Source organism: Barbus barbus, assembly GCF_936440315.1.
Source record: "Barbus barbus genome assembly, chromosome: 15".
Lineage (NCBI taxonomy): Eukaryota > Metazoa > Chordata > Actinopteri > Cypriniformes > Cyprinidae > Barbus > Barbus barbus.
The window spans coordinates 17,855,909-17,875,502 of record NC_136743.1 but is presented as its reverse complement, the minus strand read 5'-3'; the positions used below and the strand labels follow the sequence as shown (position 1 = coordinate 17,875,502).

At 36.6% G+C, this 19,594-nt stretch overlaps 2 protein-coding genes across 2 annotated transcripts; one reads left to right on the top strand and one right to left on the bottom strand.

The window, feature by feature from the left end:
• Nucleotides 1-144: 144 nt before the first annotated feature.
• On the bottom strand, nucleotides 145-11,035 carry LOC306881722 (CREB-regulated transcription coactivator 1-like). The gene is made up of 14 exons (XM_079435953.1): nucleotides 10,860-11,035; nucleotides 9,238-9,354; nucleotides 8,963-9,147; nucleotides 8,817-8,870; nucleotides 8,431-8,525; nucleotides 7,980-8,065; nucleotides 7,858-7,901; nucleotides 7,360-7,571; nucleotides 5,526-5,662; nucleotides 5,242-5,418; nucleotides 3,798-3,902; nucleotides 2,210-2,296; nucleotides 635-815; nucleotides 145-497 (listed from the first exon to the last, which is right to left on the bottom strand). The coding sequence occupies exons 1-14, from the start codon at nucleotides 10,983-10,985 to the stop codon at nucleotides 292-294; spliced, it is 1,812 nt and encodes a 603-aa protein (XP_079292079.1). The 5' UTR covers nucleotides 10,986-11,035; the 3' UTR covers nucleotides 145-291.
• A 4,173-nt stretch (nucleotides 11,036-15,208) lies between these two features.
• LOC306880802 (uncharacterized protein) lies at nucleotides 15,209-18,268 on the top strand. Its single transcript, XM_079434570.1, has 3 exons — nucleotides 15,209-15,417; nucleotides 15,613-15,962; nucleotides 16,244-18,268. Exons 2-3 carry the CDS (start codon nucleotides 15,616-15,618, stop codon nucleotides 16,362-16,364), a joined length of 468 nt encoding a protein of 155 aa, XP_079290696.1. The 5' UTR covers nucleotides 15,209-15,417; nucleotides 15,613-15,615; the 3' UTR covers nucleotides 16,365-18,268.
• The last annotated feature ends 1,326 nt before the right edge of the window (nucleotides 18,269-19,594 follow it).

The window sequence follows — 19,594 nt, the reverse complement described above, 5'->3', positions numbered from 1 at the left end:
CTTATGTAGTGTCGCATTCTCTCTATAGAGCAAAAGCAACCACAATTGCTGAGGTGCGAGTGTATTATCCTAAGAAACGATGGGCTGCTTGCGCAAAAGGTTGATTCGCTAGATGTGGCAGTACTGCTTTCCCATTTTTCCCCAAGCATGCAGTGGCAGCATTCTCAGCAATCTCTTCCCAGAGGATGGGCTTTGAGGAACAGGGTCAAGTGTCCCCCAGACATGCTGCTTCTTTCCCATTTAAACACACCAATCTCAAAGAAGGACAAATTAACATCGTATACCTAAAGATTACAGCCTGTCCATCCGGAAAGCATCTTCTGTTGCAGGGTCAGCCAGAACCATGTCTGGATCGTTGAGCATGTGCAGGCCGTCCAGCGTCAGCGGATCGATTTTCAGCTCATCCAGAGGGAACTGGGAATCTGCGTCAAAGCTCACGTCACCTGTCAGAGAGTTGAACATCTCTTTGTATAGGCTCAGGGGAGATTCTCCTGGAACTAAAAGATGGGTAATATAATATGCTAAACTTTTAGAGGGACCTCTTTGATGCCTGGCTTCACGGCAGCATCGTCAGCACACGTGTAGCAAAGGTACATGCAATATTATGCAATATGTAACCGGGCAGGTACAATACCTGTGAGAATGATGTTGGGGATGTTTCCATGGCTGCTGTAGCCTAGCTGCTGCGCATCCTGCAGGTTGCCGTGGCTCCCGGTGAGGTTTAGCATCGCAGCTTGAGAGTAGTTTAGAGTGGATCCCTCAGTGTACAGACTGTTTGAGCTGATGGGATTCTCAATCATGTTAAACTGCTCCAGCTAAAGAATCAAAACAAATTCAATGACTATAAAGTAAAGGTTCACAAAAAATGGAAGAATTTTTTTTCTGTCAAGTTAAAAATTAAAATACTGTTCCTGTCATTGGATACTTATACAAATTTTGGATACAATCACACATGTAGTAGAATTTATATCTTTTTTAAAGAAATACATTTTATTTAGTCACATTGAATTGATCAAAAGTGACAGTAAAAGTCATTTATGAAGTTAATTAGATTTCTATTTCAAATAAATGCTGTTCTTTTGAACTTTCTATTCATTAAAGAATCCTCAAAAAATTATTTGTTTACACAAAAATATTAAGCAGCATGACGTTGACAATATAATAATAATAAATGTTTCTTAAGTAGCAAATCAGCATATATGAATGATTTCTGAAGGATCCTATGACACTAAAGACTGGAGTAATCGCCAGTTTTGCTTTTCTAAGATATTCAAATAGAAACGTTAGAACATTTTAAATTGTAATAATATTTCACAATCGTACTGTTTTTTCCCATATTTTTTTTATAAAATAAGTGCAGCCTTTCAAAAACACTTTCACAAACAAAGAAAATCGTACCCACCCCAGCCTTTTGAATGATAGTGTATCTATACACACCTTACCACGTATACCTTTAATACACATTTATCTTAACAGAACCTGCTTGGCTTATTGGCCTAAGTTTAAATCTTGCAAGAAGATCTTTGGGATCAAGACTGACTTTGAAGATTGGTATTGCAATATGGAAATCCTTTTCTAAATCCATAACCTTTTCTATTTGTCAGCAGCAATGGTTCTTTTGAATATATTTATTTACATTCAGTTTTTTTATTATCATGTACATTATTTTACATATTACAATATATTATAATCTATATGAAAGTATTGAGGTATTATCAGAGGATACACAGTTTTAGGAGGAATGAGGGATAATATCATAATTTAAATAAAATTAAAAGAGTTGCCATTTTAAAAACTAATTGCAGGTAAAGCATGACATTGTTGTATTACACAGAAGAGCAAGGAGAAACGTTAAGGGGGAAAGTGGGGGATTTGGGACTGGAACATGACGCAGGGCGGATTCAAATCTATGTCCCTGTACGACTCTTTTGTGTGGTAAGCATGTGCTTTTCCCACTGTGCCACTATTGAAGAATAGTTGACAGAAAACACTTCGCCTGTCATCTCAAAGCTTTCAGCTGCCCTCTAGTGGCTTGTACATGTAAGGAGCAAGGAATGAATTGTTTATAGACAGGTTCATTCTTCTTATGAACAGATAGACATGCACAAAAATGTTATATTTATGTGATCAGTGGCTTGAAACCTCCAGATGGGCTAAAGCAGTTAAGGTACAATTCTAGTAATTTATACCACGGGCATAATGAGCTCACCTGCTGAGACAAAGCGCTGGTCTGCCGAGGGGACAGCTGCTGGTCATAAAAGGCATCACCAAAGACACTTCCGAGAATCGATGAGTGCTAAAACAAGAACACATTACAAATAACCAACCACGAAGAGGCTCAAGATAATCACTACAAATCACTCACAAAGGCCCTAAAACAACATTTTTAGCTCAGACCAGGATCAAAATCCACTAAAAATTCTGCAATGATGACAACATCAATTCTGCATCACCATGTTTGACATGAAGACATTTTGGCTCATTTCAAACACAAAAATATTTTGCAAGTGTGTTCTACAGAAATGTAACACCTTGTTAAAGAAACAGATGAACAAAAACCTAAGCCTAAATATCTATATAAAAAAAAAAAAAAAAAAAAAAAAAAAAAAAAAAAAAATCACACAAAATGGGTTTTAGCGACCAAGTGGAGGGAGTAGCTCACCATTATTCCCACTCTAAAACTTTATATCTGGATTCTAATAGAATCCTAACAAAGCAAAATCGAGGGCCACTGTCCTGCAAAATTTAGCTCCAAACCTAATGAAACACATCTGAATGAGCTAATCAATGTCTTCAGACGGCCAAGTATGTTGAAGCTAAACTCTGCTGGACATTGACCTTCCATGAGAAGGATTGGACACTCCTGGCTAAAGGCAAAGTGACTAAAAAAAAATAAGACTATATAATTCTGTCTGATAATATCAACTAGGATTATCTAACCTTTTTCAGGTCCATTATTGGATAAAGACAGCAGAGATCCTCTGATACATACTGTATAAATTCAATGTTGCATTTCAGTATCCCATGTAATTACATGCATATAGTGCAATATTAATTTACAAAATGTATGTTGTTTAGATTGCAGAGCCATTATTGATCTATAAAATAATTTACTTGTACATTTAAAATTAATGAAATACTGTATTTCTACATTTTCTTTCTTTTTACACAAACACAAGGAGAGGTCTGCATTCTGAAAAAGGTCTCTTCTATGAATCATTAGGAAGGCTTTTGGCTGAAGCATTTTTTTTTTTTTTTCATTCCTGCTCCAAAATAATAATTAGAAAATACTTTTTTTCCACCTCATTATTTTTGTGAGTTTCTTGGCCTTGGCACCTGAACTGGCTGGTAGATCGTATTGAATATTTGTTTGTTTTTTTTTTCTACACAGAAGTCTAATTTTGAAATATTACTCCTCAAATCTGTAATTATTCCATGGTTCAAAGCATTTATAATACAATAATTAAACATTTTCAAAGGACAATAATTTGTGTCATACTGATGCAACCATCAATCTTGCTCAAAATGCATAATATGCACATGATCCGGTGAAAGGATGCATAACAGAAATGGCACTTTGAGTATGGCGTACATTAAAATTGGCCTATAATGCTACTCAGCATGATACACAGAACGAGTAAGTGGTGCTCAGACACACAGCAAAGCAGCCGGGATCAGAGAGACTGGGAGACACGACTGGACTTGGACACACAGAGCAGCTAAAGGGACAGGCTCCAGATCGGCTCCAAACAAAACAAACTACAGGAGGAAGCAGTGGCTGCTGGATTCGCCCTTACTTGAGGCGAGCCCCCCGGAGAGAAGCCTTGATTGGAGACCGGAGAGGTTGGAGACTGATTGGCCGAAGACCCCACCCTACAGCGGTACTGCTGGAGGGAAGCAGCCTATATGGGACAACACCAAGTTAGACCAGCGGAGCCCCTGTAGGGGACCTCTGACTCAGGGTATGTGGCCTGTGGCTCTCAACAATTTACAATGTCTCTTGTCATGTAAACTCTGCAGCCAGGACATTTTTACTAGGACATCGGCTAAATGATCTTGTTATTATAAGACCACTGATTCTTTACAAATGGAAATTGATATTCAGATTTCTTCATTCTGTCAAGACTGTGGAGGTGTTAAAAACTGAGAACTGAGAAAGAAAGAACACTGCTTGTTAAAATTCATTACTTACTCTACCAGTCAAATGTCTGACTTTGGATGTGTTTGAATTGTTTTTTTTTTATGATTTTAAAACGTTTGTTCTAAATGCCTATCCATATATGCTTGAAATTAAATTTACAGATAATATAAAGTTAATCTACATACACTACCGTTCAAAAGTTTGGGGTCGGTAAGAATTTTCAATGTTTCTGAAAGAAGTCTCTTATGCTCACCAAGGTTGCATTTATTTGATCAAAAATACTGTAAAAAATAGCAATATCGTGAAATAATATTACAATTTATATTTTTTATTAAAATATATTTTATTTATATTAAATAATATTGCAAATAGCTGTTTTCAATTTAAATATATTTTAAAACACCATTTATTCCTGTAATGGCAGAGTTCAACAGCCAATACTTCAGTCTTCACATGACCCTTCAGAAATCATTGTAATTTGCTGATTTACTGCTCAAGAAAAAAATCGTACCATTATCAATGTTGAAACCAGTTGTGCTACTTAATATTTTTGTGGAAACCATGATAGATTTTTTCAGGATTCTTTAATAAACAAAGTTCCAAGGAACTTGATTTGGAAAGAAATCTTTTGAAACATTATAAATGTCTTGAATTTAATGCATCCTTGCTGAATAAGTAAATCTTTTTATTACTTACCCCAAACTTCTGAACGGTAGTGGTATTTTTCTTTTCTTTTTTTTTTTTTTTTAAATGGCTGAAGATTGACCAGAAAATATTAAAGTCAAATTGCTGTGACTTTATATCACGTTTCTTAATTTACCCATCATTAAAAATAAACTAGTGAGTAAAACGGAAGGTGCAGAGAGAAAGGGAGCTGACTTAAAATAAGCTCAAATTTAGAACAATTTTGATTTAGCTTCTTTTCCCCACTACATACTCATTATTGCTATTTTCTGCATTTGTGTGTAATGAGTAGTATGCCCACATATTTGACTGGTACAGTATTTGTTATCATTTTAAGTTAAATTAAACCATTTAGTGCCCTGTATGATCTGATTGACAGACCGTACATGGAGGTAAGTGTTAAGATGTGATCTTACCGTGTTAATATCAATGCCCACAGAGGTTTGTGTCTGGCTGCCAGAAACAGATGGCAGCTGGGTGTTCTGCTGGAGCTGAGGAAGCCCACCGACCCCCTGTGTCTGTGTGGACGGCTGACTGAAGAACGCATACTGAGCCAACTGCTGCTCCAGCGTCATGGCGTCTATTGCCACCGCCTATTCAACACAGATCCAGATCTATTAACATCTGAGTGATTAGATTAGCATCTAATGTTTCTTCTGTAAGACCAGCTCAACACTTGAAGGAATGAGAGCAGTGTTACCTGTGCGAGAGTGAGCGGAGGAGAGAGGGTGGGCGACAGCTGCTGAAGACTCGGGTGCTGCTGGGAGTCTGTGTTGAGGATCAGGGGAACTACATTCTCATGGCGCCGCTGAACGCTAACTGTCGCTGTGGGCTGGGCTGAGGCCACACATAATGAGAGTAAAGACAGACTTTAATCCTTTAGACATACATGATAATGTTGACATAATATAAAGTCAACCCTAAAATAAAATCAACCATAAAAAAAAAAAGAAAAAAATGTACAACCTACTAACAACAGAATTCACTACAGAGTTAGTTACCATCCAGCTAGTAGTTAGTAAGCCTCTAGTGTGGATTGTACTTTCCAATTTATGTAAAAATGTATGAATGGCTGGGGCAACCCTTCTCAGATGTTGAATAAATAGCTACTAATGATTTTCAATGTGTGTGAAAATCCATTTAGATAAGATATCAAATTTGATAAAATGTTAGAAGCTAGCAGACAAGAGTTATTAGATTGTTTTAACCAGAGAGAGAATAAAGTGGCATCTAACACATATATAATACAATATTTGGGCTTATGTTGCCCACAAATGTCCAAAGTTAGCCTTCATAATCAGAGTGTTATTACAGTAACAGCACAGGATCTCTTTACACACAAATACATATCCTAAAACAGTGGTTCTCAAACAGAGGGACGGGGCCTCAAGATAACTTCAAATAATTTTAATTAACACAAACAAGCATTTAATTAAGCATGTTTGAGATAAATTAAGATTATTTCACCCCCTCAATAAGTGTATTTTTTTTTAACAAAAACAGAATTTCCACAGTCTAGAAAAACCTGGATTTATGAGGTAGCCTAATTTTAAAATTGTGATTTCTATATAACATGTACAGTAATAAAATCTTAAAACAATGTGTGCATTTTTTTTATAAGCAACATACATTTTTCTAGTTATGCCAAGCACAAATTGTTTTTACTGTGCAGAAAAGTAATATTAATTTTTTTAAATCTTTCTCCAGTAAATTACAAACATTTTATCTCAAAAGTAGCAAATGAATGCTATTGTTAGCTCAAGCTTTTATCACCTTCATCCCTAGCCAAAGGCAAACCTTTCTTATGTAGAAAAGGCTTTGAAATTGTTAACCATGCTTTTATCTCGTCATGGCTTGATTATTGTAATTGATTGTTTTATGGGTTGCCTGTCTCTTCCATTTACCATCTTCAAATAATCCAAAATAAGGCTGCTCGTTTGCTTATGGGCAATAAACAGAATAATATTACACCCATCTTACACTCTTTGCATTGGTTCAATACCGCATTGATTTTTCAAAATTTGCTATTTGTTTATAAAGACCTTAATAATTTAGCCCCCAAATACCTCTCAAACATAATCTTATTCACAATCCCACTAGACTGCTTAAACCAAACTTTAAAACTTTATTTTAAGGTGTCCTTGTTACACGTTAAATGTACGTACTATTATAATAACAAAAAAATCTTTTTATTGTGCTTTTTACTTATTTTAACTATGTTCATGTGTTATGTACAGCACTTTGGTCAACCAATGTTGTTTTAAATGTGTTACAGAAATAAATTTGAGCTTGAAAATAGAAAAGTTATGTAAATTCATAGGTTAGAAAAAGTTGTTTTCATTAAGTCCCTGAAAACCATTCAGCTTTTACAATTTCTGGAATTCTGAATCACATAAATTATAATTATTTTAGTTAGTTTTCAAAACTTGTCATAACAGCAGATGTACCAGTGAAAACCTATTAACCTACATGGGGGCCTTGGAGTCAAAAGGACTGAGACCCACTGCCCTAATGCATATGCGTGTGAGAATCACCTTGGCTGACAGACGTGAGGTCCATGTGAGTGTTGGCCAGGTTGCCAGTGCTGTTGGAGGCACTGAGAGAGAACGAGGAGTCATCAGGGTCCAGTGGTGTGGGGAGAGGAGGGGGAATCTGGATGTTGGTCAGGTCTGGCAGAGAGCCGCCCGTGTTGTATGCCGCTGGGATTAGAGATGCAGTCATTTCCTGATCTGGAGATGGAAATATGCTGGGGAAATGACATGAGGGACGTTAGAAGGAACTGGGATAAATAGATATGTCAACAGAAAGAGGCAATTGTACCGATTATGTTGTGTTAAAACATGGCTGTTATAAAGGAGTAGATATGACTAGATGGCTGTTGGGTTGGGATAATAAATTGATAATTGTTTGCTCAAATGACCTTGACTCTTCAATCTCCAAATGATAAGTGCTGCATGGCCCTTCCATTCACCTACTTTACATCACTTTACACTATCAGTGTCAGTAAGAAAATCCAATGAAACCACACTTACTTGATTCCAGGTATTTTGTTTGACTTGGGCCTTGGTGAAATAGTCTATAAAAAAATGATAAATACTTCATTGATAAAAGATTCCACGAAATTCATATTAAAGAAATCTATTTCTAAATGTACCTTTTTGTGATCCCATATCTGCTTTTGACCTTCTTTGTCCATGTCACATTCAGGTTCGCCTGTTCCTAGCATAGTGAGAAGAAGAACTAGTACAAAGAGAGGGATGAAATCATACACTGAAACAAGTGTAGTAAAAATCTGACAGTTCATTGCAACATTTAACCTTATTGATGAAAGCATTTAATAGACCATAACACAATTTACATTTACATTTATTCATTTAGCTGACGCTTTTATCCAAAGCGACTTACAATTGCTATATATGTCAGAGGTCGCACGCCTCTGGAGCAACTAGGGGTTAAGTGTCTTGCTCAGGGACACATTGGTGTCTCACAGTGGATTCGAACCCGGGTCTCTCACACCAAAGGCATGTGTCTTATCCACTGCGCCATCACCACCACCAATAAAAAATTTTGCAATAAAAAAATTATAAAATAAACATTTTATTAACCTTGTTTTGGCTGCAAATCTTGAGACCCTCCTGCAAAAGCATCTTGTGGGTTTTGGTTCAAAGTGCTCTGATGCAGGGCAGAGTCTGAGTTGGTCCTGCAAAACAAACACAAAGAAATGAAAGAATCCCATAAGGCAATGGTCTCCCTTTACTACAATTAAATGTTTAAATTTCACCACAAAGGATATAAAGATATTTTAGATAATTACTGACATTAAATATTCAAACTACAACTTAATAAGATATCTTAGAAATTGTTATGTAAACATTAGTAAATGTTAGCTATGACAAATAATTACTGACATGCAATTTCAACAGCTACCACTCCTGCACATATGTACAGTCTTCAGCACATGCAAGCAGACTGTGCGAGTATAAACTCTCACCTCCTCCAGCTGGTATCAGGTGGGGGTGACAGATACACAGAGGCATATGGACAGCTATCAATGTGAGATTCAACATTAAGGACTTCATAATGTCAGAATAAGTGAATCGCAGACATTTGAAACAAATATGCTTTCGTAGGCCACACAGACCAAAACATCTGTCTGCATTCATGAGTAGACTCATCAAGGATATTTGACGGCCATGTTTGTCCACAGAGAGAGGTCTGCGGTGTGGCGACGTGATGTGATTCCTGTCCCGGTAGACCCTGTCCACCAGCCCATGGTGACGAGTTGTTCTGCTTGTGTCCAATCCCGAATTCTGAAAAGGAGTCTGATGAAAACCAACAAACTTAAAGAAGTCAGTACACAACTTACATTCCACATATGCATTCTTAATTTCACCTGTCAAAGTGCTCCTCACCTGAAAGAGAAGGTCAATGGTGGTGTTTCCAATCTGATTAACATTTGGCAAAGAACCGCCATAGTACTGTCCTCGGTTCTGACTGAGCTGTAAATACTGAGACTTCTGTAATTGTAACTGCAAGAAAGAAAACAACCAAAAACTGTGAGACAATATATAAGTAAAATTACCCAAAGGGGCTTCTGATTATAAATCACCATTATGTCATTAAGTAAGGACACAAGAAGGGAAATCTTGTAATGATAACTATATTAGCATTCATCCACACCAAACATGATAACATTCTATTTATTATAAGTGTGTGTGCAATTATGCCAGTTTACGCTTTAAATGCTCAAACTCTTATTAACTGTCAATCTTGTTCAACGGAAAAAAAATGTGATTCCAAAAAATATGTTCCTCTGTGTCGTTATCGTTATAGCTGTCATGTGCACTTCACTTTTTTTTTTATAGAATTAGACCTAGTATTATTAAAACTGTATTGTTATCATCCTTGGTATGAACAGGAAGGAATAGGTGTAAAAATCTTCCAAAAATAAAAGTCCTAAACAAGCTGCCCAATATATTTTAGCTAATTTTTACTACAGCCCTCTCTCCAGTTGCATCTGATGTCAAAAACATACAAAGATAATTGGCTATATAATCAGTATCAATTGAAGAAAATAACCAACAATCAAAGCAGTTGGAATTTGGATTTAACAACCAGATGCCTTATATATTGTAGATGCACTAATAAACCATACTAGGCAGGCATATGTTATCATAAATATGCCACAGATTTTAAAAAATAAATAATAATAATGGTAAAAATGGATTGAAACACTGGAAAAAAAAAAAAAAAAAGAGACAAATGTTTATGGAGAGTTACAACTAAGAAATGCAATTCACTGAAAAAATCATGCAGTAATTTAACACTTTTGTCCAATGGGACTTAAAAATGAGGAATACAGCATGATGACTGATACCAAGTTCCAACATTGTAAAAGAACACACTGAAAAATCAAACAGAAAACAAAAGACAATCGTGAGCTCTGAAATGGGCAGTATTTAGCCTGGATCTTGATTGGGATATTAGTAGAGCACTGCCTGTATAATCACAACCCGGTCATCATAGTTTGCTGAAGTCCTTATTTTGGGCATACATGCACTGAGCAATAATGCTGAACTGAGCAAATACATTGCTGTGTATAGCTTAATTATTCACTGAGTGCTTGTAACATTCAGATTTAAGCCTAGGGGAACGAATGACACCTGAAATTAATATTTAGATGCTAAAATCCACTGGATAAGGCCTTGATTGCAGTCAGCTATAATGGCGAGAGACTGTACTGTGGCTGTCAAACACACATGCTCGGTCCATTCACACTCCTCCACTGCAGCTGTGAGCACGGCAACTTTTATAAGGCCTCGTCGTGATCGTCTGTTTATTATCAAATATCTCAATGGCGTTCATTGGAAGGCGACCTATAAATCAACGCTAAAGATAAAGGCGCACTGGAGAGGGGCGTTTGTTATTGTTTACGTCCAGACAGGCGGGTTCAGTGCGTGTCGTTTCAACACAAATCCTGCCCCGCAGCTCTGCTGATCAACGCTGTCAGAAGAGAGAAAACAGTCACACTTACACGCGCCGCGCGAGTAATGCTCAGGTCTTTCATCACCTCCTCGAACGCAGCTGTCTCTTCCGCTTGCTTCTGGTTGTGTAACGCGATCTTTTCACTGAATTTTCGCGGATTATTCGAGGTCGCCATGTTTCACTCCTCTTGGGCTCCGCTCTACCTTCGATGAGACGCTGCTGCGTGCGCGCGTCCGTGCGCGTGGGTGTAGTGAACACGCACATCTGGGGCGCGCGCGAGGATTATGAGCTCGAATGAAGATTAGAAATGAGAAGGAATTAGCAATTCTGATTCTTTCAATTCAACAATATGGAAAATTGGGAAATTAATATTAGGGGAAAATGCAGTTATTGCACTTTCTGTTGTAAAATAATGGGATTTATTTTACAGAATAACAAATCAATCAAAATGTTGCAAAGGCGTGACTTTTTTACAATACATTAGAGTACTTCAATCTTCACGATAGAAAATATAAAACAACAAATAAAAATGTGGAAACATCAATTTATTTATTATTTATTTTTTTATTATCAGATTTCAATTTATTTGTTTATAGATTAATTTATAAGTGTTTTGGTTCGCTTAAATATCCGTTTTATTGGATAAAATAAATTCATATAGGCCTGTTCGTTTGGGAATCTCACTGGTCGCTATATAGAAAATTGTTCATTAGGCAAAAAGTTCTCACATGAACTGCTTTAAATTACTTTTTTTCCACACATCAATCTGCACTCCATACACCATATTGACAAGGCAAAAACAGAATTGTAACAACTTCTTAAATTTATAAAAAAAATAAAAAAAAACTTTAAGTACATTGCATAAGTATTCACTAAATATGACTAAATATTTAGCAGAAGCACCTTTACAGCCTCAAGTCTTTTTTTGTTTGATGCGACAAGCTTTGCTCATCATCATTTGGCAATTATCTGCTATTCTTCTCCTCGCCTCTTCCCCTCTCAAGCTCTGTCAGCTTCTATGGGGTCAGATGCACATTTTCAAGTTTCTTCAGAAATATTTGATTGGGTTCAAGCTCAGGCTGTGGCTGGGCCACTCAATGACATTCACAGAGATGTATAAGCCACTCTTGCTGGTGGCTTAGGGTCATTGTCCTGTTGGAAGGTAAACCTTCTGCCCAGTCTGAGGTTCTGAATGCTCTGGACTGGGTTTTCATTAAGGCTATCTCAATATTTTGGTGCACTGAGCTTGTCTTCTACTCTGATGAGTCCCTCAGTCCCTACCGCTGAAAAACACCCCCACAGCTTGAGGCTGCTACCAGAACACTTTACTTTTGTGATGGTACTCTGCAGGTGATGAGCAGAGCTGGTTCTCTTCAAACATGATGCTTAGAATTGAGGTTCATCAGACCAGAGAATCTTGTTTCTCGGAGACTGAGGGTCCTTTAGATGCTTTTTTTGTAAATTCCAAGTGCGTTTTCTTTTGTCTTCACTGATGAGAGGATTGAGTTTGGCCACAAGGAGCCAGGGAACAAGGAGGAGAGGAACTTTTCAAAACATTGACTTTATTCATCCAAACTCTGGGAACGCTGGAGACACGGAAAGACAATCATAGAATGAGGATTGAGACCGGACACAGAGGCAGGGAACTTATAAATTAGATAATGACACACAGCTGGGGACTAATAAACTAAATTAACCTAAACGGGGACAGGAACAGGAACTAACGAAATATGGCCACGAGAGGAGGGGAAACACAAGACACAGGAAGACAGGACTGACATTTACTGGAGGCCATCTGTTATGTCTCCTGGTCCCTTCCAGGGGGGGGGGGGTCAGGGGACTCGGGAGGCCATGGCGGGACTGCCTCCGAGGCTGCGGCCCCAGCATCTACGGCAGGAGCCCTACTACCCCCCCCCCCAAAAAAAATTTATTTGGGGGAAGTAGGGGCTTGATCGGGCTGGGGTTCTGGAGAAGTGGGCACAAAAGTGAAAATTCTGTTATCATTTACACACCCTCCAGTTATTCCAAACCTGTATGAGTTTCTTTTTTTCTGTTGAAAAGAAGATATTTTGAAGAATATGGGTAACCAAACAGTTGATGGTCCCCACTGATGTCCATAGTATGGAGAAAAGATTTATGTATTTATTCATATTCAGTGTAGGTTATAATGTATTAATGCATTCAGTTAATGCATCACTTTGGCTATTTCCCATGTTAATAAAAAATAAAAATACCTAATTGACATGGCTTGCTGACATTTTTTTTTTTAACTGTAAAACACAAATAGATGGTACAACCCTGAAAGACAAGATTTACAGGTAGAAGAGTTAAAACCAATATTAATAAATAATATTTAGAAAATATACTATTATCTTTATAATACTATTAATGTTTTCTATAGCAATTTCAAAGCATGTCATAGATGTCATCGGACATTGAGCTTCCCGAAGGCTTTTACCCCACGCTGTCTTACTGCCATCACTGGCATCTTAGCTTCACCCTGGTTCCTTCTATCTGTAATGTCCATGGTATCTGTAACAATCATTTTTTGACGGGAGAAGGTTGTTAGCCTGCTGCCCAACCCCCTTACTAGGAGGACCAGTGGTTTTCTGTCAGGGTTTCCTTCCCTTAGACCACGTTGGTTCATGACACCTTATTCCGTATTATTCGGTGTACCCCCCACATGAGGGATCCCCTATCCACCACCCAGGGGACGCACCTCTATGCTGTATGGTCCCAGCGCAAGGAATTTTAAAGCATGGCTCTTTATAAAAGGGTTCTATTTAGCACCAAAAACGGGTTCTGCAATAGTTGCAAGCCGAAGAACGTTGATCTGCTATCTTTTAGAGTGTAATGAAGAAAATATTGCAAACTTACTGTCTGCACTGATGTTGTTAGATGTCGGGTCCACTCAGACATGTATTATGCATGCTTGTTCAAAGCATGCATAATACATAAAGCATGTAATACATAAAGCATGTTGCTTTTTTTTTAATAAATAAATAAATAGTTTCATGCAGTCATATGAAATTAAAATCTTTTAACTCTTTTGTAAAATGCTGTTAAACATAACCACAGCAAGCATGTTGCATGTAAAAAGGAAGTTTTTTATAGTAGCTTGGGAATTTTTAATAGAGATATAGTCAAGATAACACCTCACCAAAATATTACTGAGATGTTGTGCAAAATGTGCAGTGGATGTCAATGTCAGTTGCAGCCATCATTTTACTTCAATAGGCCAATGCAGTGTTTCACGATTCTTGATTAAATATTTTTTATAAGCAATCTTTCTGTATCACAGTCCTGAAAATGAAAACAGATACAAAGAAGTAAAATCCTTGCGACCTGAAGATGGAGCTTTTGTTTTCTAAGACTAACTAATAGGCTACAGTTAAGAACCCATTTAGCCTCTGTTTATCCATCTAGAGCAAAGCTAACACTGTAAAATCCTGTTTTCAAAGTTTTGTCTACTAGTTTAGGCAAAGTAGTCAAACAAAGCTGTCTGTTTTGTTTGAACTACTAACACAACATCTTTAAAAAGCTATTTCCAATGAAACCGGAATTATTTTCCCCAGATCATGGATGTAAATTGGATTGGAGTAAGGGGTTTTTCCAGCGGTTGATGCTAGTCAACATTATCCAGAACAAGAACGGGCCTCAGAGTGACACACCAAGTGATTAAACTGTGTTGTTCTTTAAATCAAGAATGATGTAGTTATTTCCAAACATAATGACCCTATTTCATCCTCACCGTTTGCCCACTAACAAAAATGAAGAATCGTAAACAAATTCGAGTTTTAGGGCAAATGCACTATTTTTATATTTTTAACACCAGGGGGTGATATATGCTCAAAAGATAAGGACATTGACCATAACTTGAGCTGTATTCTGACATTGCTTTGCCCTCTTTTTGAAGCCACAATGTATACTATGTATATTAGTCCCAGCAAAAACCTGTGAGAAAAAAAAGCATTATTGTGCTTTCTGGTCTCGCAATGTTAGAATAAACCAAGTTCCTCCTTTTCATAGAGGATGTTCAAAAGTCTGTCAGCGTTACCCAGAACATCTGAGCTACTTTTTTTTCTTTTCTTTTTTTCTTCTTTTGATCTTCAGTTTGAAGCCTTGGTCTGGTAAATCTGCTTTCATTTCTGTATATTCTAAATTGCCACATTCTTTCTGTTAATGAAACTATCCAGTGTGGCATACATTGTTAATCTATTTGCTTTTAACATGATTTAAACTTTTTATTTTTGAAGGCTTTGTGATTAGTGGTGGATGACAATAGGCTAAAATATATGCCATAATTTACAAAATACTGGTAAAGTTTGAGAGGTTATGATCAGCTATTATTTGCATATCAAGCTCCTATTAACATGAACCCACAACTCTAATTTTCAGAGCAGATGTACAACTGTTTATAGGAAGTCAGCAGGAAGAATGATTTGTGGGGGGGGTGGGGGGTGAATTTCCAGGTTGCATGACTATTGCAATGAAAGAGGAACTTTCAGGCTCTTTCTGCAAAAAAGAAACGGCAAACGGCAGCTTGACCATTTCTGTCCGCTACCGTGATACAGACATAGGTGATATAGTTTCATCTACACGATACGGTAAGGTTATTTCCATTATGAAAGATTCATTTGAGTTACATAAGTACAAATAATTGTTTCAATGTTGATTTGATGAATTTCAGTGTACATCACACAGTACTAAAATCACTTTCTCTTGTGAAATACATAGATGTTTTCTTTGAGTGTTTGCTTTCACTATAGATGTAATTATATAATTTTTCTATCTTTTTTAAGGCAATGGATGATAATAGCACACGTAATAATTCTACAGAGGATCACTTTCCTCACAGCAGCTCCCTAAAAGGACTTGCTGTTGGTTTGCCTATATGCTTTGTGGCTTTGCTGCTGGTGGGGATAGCAGTGTTTTTCTGGTTTCGACACAGAAAATCTGTGGATATTGAGATATCTAACAAACTTAAGAGCCAAGATAAGAGCCACGATGGGCATTCCAGGGAGTCTCCGTACAGTGGATATGCTGGAGGACATCAGCCCGCACCCCAGTGCCCAATCTATGAGAACCTTCATAGTGGACAGTCCAATCAGTACGAATTTCAGAGGACTGTACAAAGTGAGGACACACACAGGTAAAGTTAAATCTGTATACGTGTGTAAGCCACTGCGCTAATGTAGATCAATAGAAACTGGGTGATGAGAAGGCTGAAAAGTCTTTAGAGTAGAAAAGGATTTTCCTGTGAAGTTTTATTTGCTATCTGTTTTGCAAGATCACAGTGACATACTGAATGTGTGGCAATAACAGTCAGAGAGAGTTACATTCAAGGAATTTTTATTTTGCAGCAATATTTATTGGGTTAAAAGGATTTGATTGAGTTTCCAAGAACTGAATTTCACTTTTGCCCCCATTTAGAGACCATCAAGCATACCTGCAGTGTGATCCACATGATGCAATCTACAGCAATGATCCCGCCCTCTTCCATCCAGATCAGGCTGAAATCTCTGAGGATGTTTACATCATGCCAGATGCTTGAAAGTCTGATATGTTTAGCTGTCCAGTATTAATCCCCAAAATGTTCAGTAGAATCATTTGTACTGCCATGATGTGAAATAATTGCAAGTCTTTATTTTCATAGGGTGAAATCAAGGGTGATTCAAATGCCCTCACAAACATTACATGAGCCAATGTAGTTTATTGACTGAACTCACTGTGAGGCAGCAAAACATAATCATGACCTCACTGATCACAGTTTAACAGGTGTTTCTGCCGATTGCAAATAATCCCCACTGAAAAGACAAGTTTAGACCAGCGTGCACGTTCCATGCGGTACAGACTGCTTTGTACTGGTTTGGTGGATCAATATAACTAAGTTCTTGTTGAGATGCTGGTTCATGCTGGACTTTTCAGCAAGGATGGGTGGACATTCACACATTTTAATGTTAAAAATATTTGATTAAATTGGTCAATGTCTGTACATTATTTTTCAAAAGTTTGTGGTCAGTAAGTATTTTTTTGTTTTTAATTATTACTTTTATTTAGCAAGGGCACACTAAATTGATCGAAAGTGACAGTAAAGGCATTTATAATGTTACACATGATTTCTATTTCAAATAAATGCTGTTATTTTTAAAAAAGAATCCGGAATAAAAATGTTTTCATATTTTCCACAAAAATATTAAGCAGCACAACTGTTTGCACAACACTGATAGTAATAAGAAACAATTTTTGAGCAGCAAATCAGAATATTAGACTGATTTCTGAAGGATGAAGACTGCTGAAAATTCAGCTTTGCAATCACAGGAATATTATTAATTATACTTTAAATATATTTACATTGAAAAATATTACTTTAAATTTTATTATGTTTTATAATATTGCTGTTTTATTGTATTTTTGATCAAATAAATGCAGGCTTGGTGAGCATAAGAGACTTTCAAAGACATTACAAACTTTTGAACGGTAGTTTATGTGCCGTTAATGTCACACGCCTTTTATTTCATAACGATCATGCTCATGTTTTCACATGCAAAACTTGTTCTTCAAGCTCTCATATAAATTAGAGGATAATTATCCATCTTGACTGTGTCTTATGATCTTTTTGTCACTGTGACTCACTGAAATCTTGACTGAAAAATCTCCTCATAAAGCGATTAGTTACAAATTAGCTGAGAGTGTCTTTTCCACTTCCACAACTAAATGAAGCAAGTGGAACATTAGACAAGCAGGGGGTTTTCTCAGTGAAAGGCATACAATTCTCTCTGAAAATGTATAAAATATGTGGTTTCTTAAAATTGCTGCATATCCTGTTGACAATTAAGTGACGTTGTCAGTTATATTTCTCAACTGCAGATCTCAGATGAGATTATTGTTGATTTAAATATGCTTTCACCTCAAAGTTATAGTCAGTTGAAGGCCATTTACCAGAATTTAAACATTATATTGACCAGTCCCATTAACTTACTTTGGATGGCACTACTGCCTTCATAAGGCCTCAAAAACAGGGCTTAAGCGTGAGTCACTTGTGTTGTATCTATATATGTATTTTTTAAAGTGTACATGCATTTTATTTTTGCAAACCTAAACATTTGGTTTGTGAATTCTGCTTGTCGACTTGTCGACTTTTTAAAATTGTCAGCCAGATAAGATCATGTCATTTGTTGACATAGACGAAGTGAGAATGACTTGTGATTGTCACCCTCAGAAAAAAATGTCTTTGTATCTTATTTCCCATAACTGGTACAAATTAGTTCCTTGAAGGTACATATTAGTACTTTAAAAGTACATATTAGTAAAAGCATGTAGTACGTTATGTATATAGTACATGTACATATTAGTACCTTTAGAGAGTGTAGCTTTAGAAAGAGCAGCCTTGAAAGCACAAACTAATCATTAATGTAATGTATGCCATAATTTTTCAGTAAAAGTGGTTATGAAATTATAACTGTCTCTGTGTTTTCTGTAAACTATTATTGAAAAATGTCTTTGTCAAAAAAAAGAAAGAAAAAAGATTTGAACTCGGGAAGCCCGTAGTGCAATGGCGCATATGCTGGCGCATTGCTATCGGTGTCGACAATTTTAAATAATATTAAATAATAAAATGTGAAAAGTAGGATTAATAATGTAGATATTAAATAGCCTATCAAATTTCATATACTCAAAATAGATACCAGAGTCCTAGCTGCAGAACGTTTGTTTAGTGACTTTCTAGGGGCTTTCAGTCGTTTGAGACTGCTGACACACATTTAATCTGATCTGTGTTAGCAGACTATTGACACACCTAGATATACAGTGTTATATTTCCTTACTGCAATTCTACTGTGCCCTCATATGTAAGAAGTAGAGAGCAAATGCTTGCTTATGTCACTACATTGTTTTATCAAACATGATTCATAACACTTAAACCTATTAAAACTGTTTTATTGACATATGAGCCATTGCTTCATCTTTGACGTGAGTAAAATGATATCAGAAGTACAAGGAATGGTTTATTACTTTACGCTTCATTGTGTGATGATTGCAGTTATTATTGTTATCATTACCAACGGAATTATTACATTATGCCAAAACAATACATCAGATATGTCTCAAAATATTTATAATCAGCAAAATCCTGCAGGGTCAATAGACAACAAATATTTATGGACTACAGTGACACCAGTGACAGTATTATATAAATACTGAGTCACAAATGAACTCATGTCTCTACTGGGGTTGCTTCAGAGGACATTCACTCTCTGGTCAAGGCCAGTGACACCTATGTGTGCTTTCAAGGCTACAGTTGTTTGATCTTGCCTATCTTTATGGATAGGATAAATATGGATATTGATCAACATGCATAAATACCTTTTATGGATATTTATGGCATGAACTCACCTTGAAATATTATCTAGAACTGAGCGGATATTGAAAAATATTATTGTAAAAAGACTGTAATTTATAGGTTTACACTTAGTATGTCAAACGTAAGTGTGAATTCATTTTATAGCTCATTGTTATATGATCTGAGTGAGTCATACACAGATGATTCATTCTTATGGCCTGTTTTCCGCAATTTCATATAGGCCTATTTAAACATGGATTTAAAGCTTTTTAACAACATCCGGAGTTTTTATAGCAGCTCAACCTTGATTTGGTTTCATTAAATACTGTATGTGAGGATTTTCATCTTATATTCAAAGATGGTGACAGTTGAATTGAAATGTGATCAGTGATTCAGCCATAAATCATCCATTCTGAATAGATTGTTTGTTTGTTTGTTTATTT

Bases quoted from the DNA above. Each gene is read 5' to 3' on its own strand.
- LOC306881722 (XM_079435953.1), bottom strand. From the start codon at position 10,985: ATGGCGACCTCGAATAATCCGCGAAAATTCAGTGAAAAGATCGCGTTA. The intron at 9,148-9,237 runs GTGAGGAGCACT...GGTTTTCATCAG, and splicing joins CCATTGACCTTCTCTTTCAG to ACTCCTTTTCAGAATTCGGG. The intron at 7,572-7,857 runs GTAAGTGTGGTT...TCATTTCCCCAG, and splicing joins AACAAAATACCTGGAATCAA to CATATTTCCATCTCCAGATC.
- LOC306880802 (XM_079434570.1), top strand. From the start codon at position 15,616: ATGGATGATAATAGCACACGTAATAATTCTACAGAGGATCACTTTCCT. The intron at 15,963-16,243 runs GTAAAGTTAAAT...GCCCCCATTTAG, and splicing joins CAAAGTGAGGACACACACAG to AGACCATCAAGCATACCTGC.